General features: G+C 29.5%; 1 protein-coding gene across 5 annotated transcripts in view; it reads right to left on the bottom strand.

The window, feature by feature from the left end:
- LOC111037509 (muscle M-line assembly protein unc-89) overlaps window positions 1–11,360 on the bottom strand; it is a 53,868-nt gene extending 42,508 nt beyond the window's left edge. For 3 of the 5 annotated variants that reach the window (XM_022320131.1, XM_022320133.1, XM_022320130.1), the window contains exons 1-3: window positions 10,809–11,357; window positions 5,969–6,074; window positions 4,721–4,855 (exon numbers count right to left, since the gene is read on the bottom strand). In XM_022320131.1, the coding sequence (XP_022175823.1) occupies window positions 4,721–4,855; window positions 5,969–6,070 (237 nt within the window). In that variant the 5' untranslated portion in view covers window positions 6,071–6,074; window positions 10,809–11,357. Of the gene's footprint in view, window positions 1–71; window positions 365–4,720; window positions 4,856–5,968; window positions 6,075–10,808 lie in introns of those variants that run through there. The other 2 variants (XR_002604889.1, XM_022320132.1) reach the window with 2 other exon arrangements.
- Between the last annotated feature and the right edge of the window lie 117 nt (window positions 11,361–11,477).

Here is an 11,477-nt window from a genome sequence, read left to right on the forward strand (position 1 = left end):
ATATGGGACGGCGAGGGTGACCGATCGAGAACGTCTTTATCGTAAATCATCGGTAACGACGTGTGGCGTACCTGTAAAAGGGCTATGACGATCCTGGTGGCGCCGCTCCGGACGGCTATTGTGCTGACGGTGGTGGCCGGCGGCCGGGATTCGCGGTCCATCCCGCGCCGGCTGCGATAATATTTTCCACCCGTTCGCGGTTAAACACCGCGTCCGTTGTATACGCGCACGCTGGTCAGATAACGTCGTCGCGTTGCTCGGGGGAAACGTTGTTGTGGCGGCGGCACCTGACGGCAACCTGACGCGAGCGGAGGGGACACGCGCGACACAACCGATCGGTCCACCGGGTTCGGACTGACTGCACGCGCTCGAGATGACCACAGAGTCACGTCGCCTCACCCAGCCGCCCGTCTACTTGCCGACGCACGACGCGACCACTTCGCCGCCGCCGACACCGCTGCCGGTTGTTGTCGGTTTCTCGCTCCCTCGTCTCGCGCGATTGTCGTAATAATATTATTGTTTCGCCGCCACCGTCCGAGTCCGACACTCCCGACATCGGAAACGATTTTTTTTCGATCTTACAGTTATGAATTAAAGATGAAAAAAATGAAATGGCAAACCGTGGCTGGGACACTTATATCGGCCCGACATAGAGGATCGTTCCATACTCCCATACTGATTACGAGGTAGTAGGCACCTATATAGTTATACGCGTCTAAAATATGTGAGAGACCAAAACTCGTCTGGACCGAGAAAAAAAATACAATAGGTTCAATGCGATGTTTTGATACATTTGAATATGCATTACAAATATTTCCTCGTCGTTATAAATTTATAATCAAACGCGATCCAGTCGTGATGAACACAAATGTTCGAAACATAAGCGGATAACGCGCATCTTAGGCATCCTTTTTATTCTAAAAAATAATTATATAAACTGCTTTTGTAAATTTTAAATTGGACATTTTAAGTGATAAACCAGAACTATATGTTTCATATGTTGTAATTCGTTTGTATAATGATTGAAAATGTATTATGTATTATATATAAATAATAAGCATGCATAATATAGGTAGATATGTATTGATAAACATATAATTTAATTTGATGAATTCAAATATTATGTTCCTATTTGTCTAGTATGGCTATTAGTTATTGATAAATTATCAACAATTTGGCTGAGTACTTTATGACCTGTGGGTTATTCGGGTTGCGTGACTGTATGACTGACACATTTTGCGCAACAATCATACCTGAACATCCTTTGATGTTCGTTAGAATACCGACAGCGTTCGTCGGATCTACGATGCAAACCAAATAATACAGTATAAAACAAAGATATATAAAAATGAATCTAATCAAGTTAGGTATATATAAGATAATCGAATAACATTTATCAAGATAAAAAATAAGATAATAATTAATCAATTTAATATACAATTTTATGTTTTATGTTTTATCTAGACTTTTTTCAATTAGTTTTATTTTTAAAAAGAATTAAATTATATAAAATATAATTGGCTTTGTTTTTATCTTTAATAATAATATAGTTTTAATTGTATAACTATGAATATTTTAAAATAATAATTTGATATTATATGCAAATTTGTCATTATTTATATATTTTAATATCTTAGTTGAAATTTAAAAATATATTATTTATAATATGATATATATTGAGTGATTATTGACAAGAAACCTAACTGCTGTTGAGAGATATTTATGTGACACACAGACACTCAAAAAATAATACTAAGGCAAATGAATTCTTTTGTAGATTTTAATGAATTTTATATAATATACATTATACAATAATATGCAACTTTATTATTTATTCGAGTGACATATTATATTTATAGATAGTCATTTAATCAGAATGTTTGAATTGAAGGGATCGTATTCACATGTTTTATGTTTTTTATTACAAACAGTACCACTAACTAATCCAAAATAACCAACTCGTACAGTGTAATATAGCACTTGAACAAACAAAATAATAAAATGTAAAATACACTCATGGCGACATTAATCAGTAATAAGTAATAATCCCCCGACAGTCGATTCTTAGTTCCAAAAAAATAATAACAGTAGTTTATCAATTTAAAAATAATACAAAAGATAAAAGTAATTTACAGCACCAAAATTTAAAAAAAAAAGGAGAAAACTTAAAATACAGTATAAATAATGGTTGTTATTTATTTATATTATTTTGAATAAAATATTATGTAATAAAATACTATTTATAAAACTTAAAATATGGTTATAGCTAATAACGAACATTTTACATTTAATTCAAGGTAATTTAATCAAGCTTTTAAATATATTTATTATAAAATGTAAAAACAGCAATTATGTGGATATGGCCATATAGGTAATAACGTTTTCTCATTATCTTCGATACGTATTATAACCTATAAGTGAAGAATATTATGTAGCCAATCGAATTTCAAAAATCCAAGCCAAATTTGACGACTGATTTATAAAGTTTAACGGGACCACAAGACAACCGTTGCGTGTTATATAGATGATAAGCGAGCTCAAGGCCGAGATCAAAAAGTCAAAATTTAATGTGATGAGGGATTACGGATATGAATGGAAATCCGACACCTACAAAGGAATAGTGGTTTTTGATCGATGGAGTGGGTGCGTGGATCTATAGATGTGGAAAAAAATAATAATCATAAGACCAAGAAGTCCTGTCCTGAAGAATCTCCTATCATCTATGCAGCAGAAGTTCGAAAAATCATTAACCAATAACAGGAGACCCGTCTAGACCGGGAACTGCTCGGTGCCGTCTAACTAATTAAGTTAGAGAATTCGTACGGGGTCGTTGCAGGACTTGTGGTCGTTTTCCTTGTTTAGTCGGTGAAGTCCGCTGTAGTGTAGCATTCCAGCACCCACATAAAGACAAACCCTAGCGAGAAGTCGACCCTACAGGGTAACTGCCCACAACACTGTATATTTTAGGAGCGTTAACTATACTTAATGCTTTACTGGTATACCTACTTTATATTATAATACGTTTCATTTATTTTAAATTTAAATTGTTATTTATAGATCTAAAAATACATCGAAAACTTGGGCATTAATGTATCTACATTTGTGTGATTCGTGTCACTTAAGTTTTTTTTTTTGAAATTAAGTTATACAATTCTGATTTTTTAAGAAATGAAATTATGATCCTTAATGTTAGTATATATTTCATTAGTATGTGATCGTTGTTAGGGTGCTCATGCAGTATGTTTTTGAGCAAGTTGTTATAGATGGATGGCATTGTGTTTTCTTTTTATAGAGAAAAACTAACATTAAATGTTGTGGCGTTGTGGTCTATGAGAATGGTGGAAAAGTGTATGGTTTTCTTTCAAGTATGTTATTTACTTGTATCTTTTCTTTTTCGGGTTCTTGTATATATGTGTTTACTACTTTGTTAGCCAGATTTTTAAGTTTTTTTTTTAGTCTGGCACAATATAGAAGAAGTAGTTTTTCTCTTCTGAGGTCAAGTGGAATTTCGCTTGCAATATTCCTAATGCTCTCAACTTGAGAGCAAGTCTCAACTAGACTGGATTTGAATCCACCGATTGATATTCTTATGGCAGTTTTTAGCTTAGATTATATTTAAGTGTTTAATTTTGGCTTTTTTAAGTAATATAGCTCCATAATCTGTTTTAAATCCAATTGATGCTTTATCATTAAAATAGATGTCTCCGCCCCACGATGCTATTATTTTAGTTATATTATGTATTTTGTAGTATTGAATTGCTGATATTTTTAAGAAAAATTAAAATAGTATTTTAAACTTATTTTAGAATTTTGGCATCATTCGTAATGAAGGAATTATAGATCGGGAGACATCATAGATATTTATCAAAACTATTCTTTATATGATTTAATATATATTTTTTTTTTTAGAAAGAGCCCTCGGTGACATAGGCCATTGGGTTAAATATATATTTTTATGATTCTATGTTTTTCAATAATTTATGATTACATTTAGTACAATGTTAGAATATAGAATGTTGATTTGTTTATCATACAGCATAAATATTTTATTTTTTACACAAAACTCTTGATATCCCCGACTAGAAGTTTAAATAATTTAATTTTTAAGAAAATGTATAGATATTAAACAATTCCTTTTTTGTATAATTGAGTACAATTTTATAAACTATGTAACCCTTATTATGATTTTATGTTTTTAAGTTTTGACTTTTTAACGTTAAGTGAGTCATTTTTACATAGGTAGCCAATCTTTTTTTAAATATTTAATGTTATTTGTACTTGGCTGTCATCTCTTTAATTTGATATCAGCCTGGTATACATAATTAAGCTTAAACATCAAATAGAGTTTTAACTATAATACATTTTATTTTTATTTTTAGAATAATTGCAAATTTTCTATAATTAACATTTTTTATGGTATTGAATGTTTCGATTACATTTGATAATTTAATTTGAACTCCAGTCTATCTGTGGTCTACTGCAGTTTTTATGTAATGAACTGTACCAACACGTACACTTGTAAAGTCTCACCATCGAAGTCATAAATATTAACGATGTAATTAAAAATAAAACAATAAAATAACTATTATAACCATAGTATAACTAATTCCTTGACCTCTTCTTAGATGCATCCGTCAAACAAATGCAATAAAATAACTAATAAATGAATGCTTTGAAATTTACTACATAATGTTGGGATAAAAATAAATTATGTACTTACTTTAGGCTGTTTTTCAGTTCGTAGTATTGGCGTATCTTTATAAATATATTCACTAGTTTCCACACATCCTCGAACAGGCGAAAGCATTAATTTTCTAGTTTGCAACACTTCTCGGACAACAGTGTCAGTATCAAACTGAAAAATCATAAGTCAAAAATTTAAAAATTTAAAGGAACCCTAAATATTACACTGTTTACACATTTACATTATCGGATTATATGATATACCTAAGCAAATTATTAAGTGTTTAAGATTAGGATCGTTTATAAAATAAATCCATTATAAGTTTATCAATACGAGCCTTTCATTATGATCTTTGTATGCTTAGGATATTTGGTAAGTTACTCTACACTAAACATTTTACTAATATGTAAATGTCCATGCAATTTAGTTTTGATTTATATACCTATCATTACAAAGAAAATAAATCGTTTTGACCATAACATACATAATGTTGTCTTAATTGCTTAGTGAATTTAATATTGATGTCTGTGCAAAATAGATAAATGCATGTTAATGTGTCATACACGATCCATATCCGATATTGATAGTGATAATATATTATCGGCAATGCATTGAACATGGAATTCAATACATTTCAAATATTCAAACTATTTTGATATTAATTTTATCGATGAAAATATTGTTGATACAATAAGAATTCATCATGTATGGATTATGGATATAAAATTTGGAAGTCAATGACCATTTTTTTATGTTTAAGGATGTAAGCATAAAACACTAAAACATGTTTGCTCGAAAATGTTAATGCAAAAAAAAATGTAATAACTAGTTTCTATATTATTTCCAACTGTCATAGAATATCATGGTACTTTTATAATTCTTGAAACTAACCAGTGCTCTAATTATTATAAAAATTATATTATATAAAATATAATATAATACTATAGAACCTTTTGATCGTACACTGATGCAATCGTCCGTTGATGATTTAAATTCCTTTTAAAAATGTTTTTTTATTCTTTAATTGGGTGTTATTTTCAAATTTACGATTTTATTAGAGTAGACTCTTATTACGTCGAACGTCAATATCTCAAAATTTGGAAAAAAGTAATTTGCAAAATGGAGGTACTGTCACAGTGTCACCCTGCCCCTCAAAAAAACAAAAGTAATAGGGAACTATATTCCCCTGTACCCCTTCCCAGTACAAGTTATGTTCATACCCTAACCTTAATAGTTATCAATGAAATGCATCATAATACAAAATTTTTACTAAACGATATTTACTTCTTCATCTTGATCAGAAGCGGTTGGCGTACATGAACCGTATGAAGAAACTTTTGAACTTAAACACTCCGAAACGGTATAATAATCATCATCGCTCTCCATTTCTCTGAAAAAAAAATGTTTTATTAAAATGATCATAAAAAATTAACAATCGGTACATTCAGACCAAGAAAATTATAACCACATATCATAAAGATAAAGAAAAAATAAGCGTCAGTTTGATGTTTGTATTATTTAGTAATGAAATAATCTGTCCTTTTCCTGAAAGTATTAATGTTGTAAGTAAATAGTTATAAATCAGTTTGAACAAAATTATGTATTATAAGTTAGTTAAAATAATGATAGTAATTTTAGGAACCATAATATGACCAGACCAAAATACAGTTACGTTTTTACTTAAAAAATATTTAATATATTTTTATTTCTATAGGTAATTATTAATCATAGAATTGTTTACTCTTTGGATATAGTTGCGCTCACAAAACACAAAAATCATAAATAAATAAATATACGCAACAAGTATATTGATTCGTTACGCTCAAGTCACAAATTGTTGATGACAAATGACAATACGAAACATAATATTAAATCATAATAGACATTACACAGTTTCATTGACTGTTAATAATAGGAATGGTATTAAGTATATGAATAAAATTGGTACATTAAATATGCCATATAAGTATATAATTATCAATACCATGCATCTAACTTGATAGATAAAAATAATATTTTCGATACAGACATATTAAAATAATTCAATAATTGTATATTGTAACCTTTAATAAGCAGATAATAACTAGTTATATAGGTACTTAAACACTTCAAAGATAAATTAATGACAGTTGTAAATATTGTTTCAGGTTAAACTCGTTAATCATTAATCTCGATCAGAAAATTATCACTATAATAATATAATGTTGCCAGGGATTGTTTTATTTTGGGTCAAACCTAGTAGTTAAGGTGTGTTTTAAGACAACTGCTGTATAAGTCCATACATTTTCATTAGTTTCTTTGATGTAATTTAAATATACGATCATAATGTTTAACTAACATATTTGATAAATATGTTACCTAAATGTTTAAAAACTTTTGAAAGTATTTAAACTTGAAATCCATTTTAAAGTATTCGAACCACGGCCTAAAGAATCGCTTTAATAAATACCCATCTACAAGGGTTTTTGTATTTTATATTTTAAAGATTAAAATGTATCGAAGGCACAACACAAAAACAATCAATTTCTTCCATGGTATTATAGGTACTATTATTTATATTATTGTTACCTATTTTAAGCTCAAGCAGCTCAAACAATCGTATTTTAAATGTCAATCTATTGTATTGGTTATATTGATATCCGATCCTATATGACGCAAAAAGAAACAAATGTAATACTTATTCAAAAAACAAAATGTGACATGAATATAACTGTCATAAATAATAATAAGGAAATGAGGAATAATTCGTAATAATAAAATTTCATACAGTATTTTGCTAGATATATGACTGCATACATGTAAATATCTCTAGTTTCTCGACAATCACATGCAGATTTTCCTCTTAATTACGATCATTACCCACTCGCCAAGTGTAACATGTAAAATTCTACTTTTAAAATGCTTACATAAATTATTAGCTCGATAAATTGGCTATTTGCCTCACATATCGTTAATTGACACAAAAACAACAAATTTAATTTTCATTATTCTGAATTAACATCAAAAATACTTAAGACATAAATAAACGTGGCTGCTGTTGAAAATTTAGTAGTAATTTAGTGAGTAAACGTTCCCAAACATATTATTATTAATTTTAACAAATATAAAGTTTTCGCAGACACGAGAGTGGCGAGTAGGTATACTACATAATATACACATTTAGTTCTGTACGCATATACACAGACCCAGGCGCTATAATAATAATAATAATAATGTGTTGCAATATTGGAGTAGGACGTAGCTCGTAGGTACACATTTATAAATCTATAATTCATTTGTATATTATTTTTTATGATATGCACGGGTGTATAAAAGATGTCCGGGGTTCAGCCTCTTGCAGGGTAGAGATCGAACGTGTAAAATATATGCTCCAATATTATTTAAAAAAAAAAAACAAAAAACATCGGAACACGGCTTTGAAGCGTCGGCATTTCATCTAGGAAAACCGTCGTCGCGGCGATCTTTTTTGGCAGATTGCCGGGCACAAAGCGAGATTGGAGAAAGCTTCTTCGGGGTTCGTATTTATAGCGTACAATATCTCGGATATTCGCGCACATGAGCACACATGTCGAGTCCTAAAAACAGGATCCTCTGCCTGGGCCAGACCACCAGTATACGCGTTATTTTATATTATACCCACTATAAACAATCGTACGTATATATAGCATATGATAATTATTATTATTGTTAAGTGGTACATATATACCAAGGACTGAACAGGCGTAATTGCATGTATGCGTGTTGCAGAGGGTGATTGATTTTGATGCATGAGTATTTTTAATTAATTGTTTATAATATTAAATAATTTATGTAACATAAATAATTGTATTTCTTATTTTTAAAATTCAATTTAAAAACGCTGTAGCGGAACAACATAAAAAAAATTATTCATAAAACATGATTCATAAAATATAGGAATGGTTTATTTTTATGTAGGTATATTATATTATATACACATGGATAATAAATGTATAAGACTTTATCAATGGAAGACAAGCTGTAGACAGCTGTTTCAGCACCAGACTATTACCAACAGACTTATCTCGTCAAGCTTTGACAATTTATAATGTCGAGATGATAATATTTTGTAAAATTATTGAACGCAATTTTTCAATTTGATATCGATCGCTCGCAAATTAAATAATCCACCAATAACGACAATAACCAACAAATACAACGGTTGAACGATATTCAACGAGTAAATTCTGATTTTATGAACACAAATGTAAGAAATATAATACTAATAATGTGAGAAGTAAGTATGCAACTACTATTTTAGTTAAACGTTACATATTTATCTTTATATTTATCTTACTATAAAATGTATCATAATGATTTTGGAATCCATGTTTGGATTTTAAATGTTTTTATTTTTTAAATACGGTACTCGTATAACTCGTAAATTGTACTATTTTATAATATTTGTTTTTCGAATAATTGCATTCTTAAATCTGGATTATGTTGTTTTATTTTATTTTTTGTATCATGATATAATATCTTATTTGTTGACGATGAAGAATACTCATAATGTCTTCATTGTCTGGCACTCTGGTAAGATTAACTGAAGAGATAAAAAGTAAGACCACTATGGAGGTTAAGATGATTTAATGGAGAACCCTAAATTAATGGAACCAGTACATGTTTACTCAAGGGGTAGGAATGCACGTTTGTTTTTGTAGTGTCATCTGGGAAGAATTGTGTTATCATATAAAGCCATGAAGGGTATTTTTTAATAACAGAAGGTTACACTTTTCGTCATGATAACGAAGGTAAACATTTTCTTAATACTTTGAAATATATGAACTAAAATTAATATAATACCTATAATCTATATAATATTGCTTACATAATAAATACTGAACAAAAAAATTTAATCACGTAGGTTGTAGGTACATACCAAAATAAAAAATGTATGATTGTTCGCGATAACAGTATTGGCACTTATAAGTATTACCGAATACCGATCATTGTTATAAGTTATAACCTAAACATTTTTTAATACATAACTATACACATTGCTTAAATAGTTGAAAAATGTAGAAGCACTTAATATTTGAAGAAAAAAAATTAAATTACTTTGGCCGTGTTGAAATGATTTACATTATTTAATTCCAACTATAACTGTATATTGCTGTAGTATGCATCTTGCATGTATATTGTATACACTTATAGAAAATCGAAAGACATAATATACCAAAACGTAAGTATCAGTATCGATTATGCGACCTCAAACTGATCTATAAAGGTACATCGTAGAAGGCATTCCTATATAAGTATCAGCCATCTGAGTCATTATGACGTAATATTAATGGTAATGAGCTGCAGACGTCAAGAGTGATCAGTATTAAAGTAGTACTTTTAAAAGTTATAATACTATAATTTATCACATTTTTCTTTTCTAACCTTTGGAAATTGTAAAATATTTATAGTCAGATAGATAGGTACGCCACTGTGTGGGTAGTCGGTAATATGTATATATTAACCTTGTATTATAACTGTTATGTAGGTACTTATGTGAACATAAACATATAATATAATACAAAATGTGATAAAACAACACCATTTTCTTACTCTAATTTAAGTATCTATTTAATAGTAATATTAAATGCATATTATTTAATTTTCTAATGAAAAATGAAATACCTTTCGGTGTAAATACCTGCCTACATATCTACCTAATTACTTACATACTTAACTGAAAGACTAATCTCGAAAGTAATAAAATGAGTTTTAAAATAGTAATAATCTTTATTCACGAAAATAATTAAATGATGATTGATGAATACCTAATATTGAATGGTATAAATGGTGGCATATTATTATTGAATTTTAATTCTAAGCCCCCTCTCTCTATAAAAAATACAGCGCAAGTTAATTTCAAGTTTTTTTTTTCTTTATAAAAATTCGTAATTCGTAGCATATGCTTGTACGTGGTCAATAAGTTCAATAAACCCTGATGCAATCAAAAATGCAGTTGCATTTAATATAAGCGCACTATAAATACCGACAATATTTTTAAATAAAATAAAAAACAAAGCTCCGTAAGCAGATAATTATATACTAACTACTGTAAATACTAAGCATGGGTAGTATTGACACGAATATTGGAGCGGTTTGTACTTACAGTGTTATTATACTAAAATGATCATCAGCGTGCGATTGTAAGATTTAAAAATAATAACAATAAATTAATATTATTCTTGTTAATATATAATATTATACATATAGATAGGCTTTTTACAGCTGCACTGTTGCTGATATACCGAAGTCGTCGACACTAGAAATGTATTTAAACCGATATTCGTATTACACGGAAAACACGTCGGTGATAATATTATAATATATATATGGGTACAGTAAAACGCGAATTTTATTATTTTATTCGGCAATCCCGGATGCGGTTTACGTTTTTATATTGCATAGGTAATATTTTTAATGTTACCGTCTCAAAAACGTATTATTTCGACACGACGGGCCGTTGAAATAACAGCACACCCGAGTTTATTCCGTTTTTGGCGAAATGAGCATTCTACGGAAATTCAAAGTAAACCAGCTGTACATGACATAAATATGTATTATATAATAGAAATACTTTGTGTATATAATTTATAATATTATTATGCAGTAAGTAAAAAACGGGCAACCGTGATACGACTGCAGTAACAACGTTCAAACGGCCACGATACACATTACACTGATGGTCGGCATAGCTGAGAAACACCTCTATGAAACGTTTTTTTTTATTCTCTTAAATATTGTCATTTTATAAAAATATATACACTATATATAAGAG

This window comes from Myzus persicae, unplaced genomic scaffold (genome assembly GCF_001856785.1).
Source record: "Myzus persicae strain clone G006 unplaced genomic scaffold, MPER_G0061.0, whole genome shotgun sequence".
Taxonomy (NCBI): Eukaryota; Metazoa; Arthropoda; class Insecta; order Hemiptera; family Aphididae; genus Myzus; species Myzus persicae.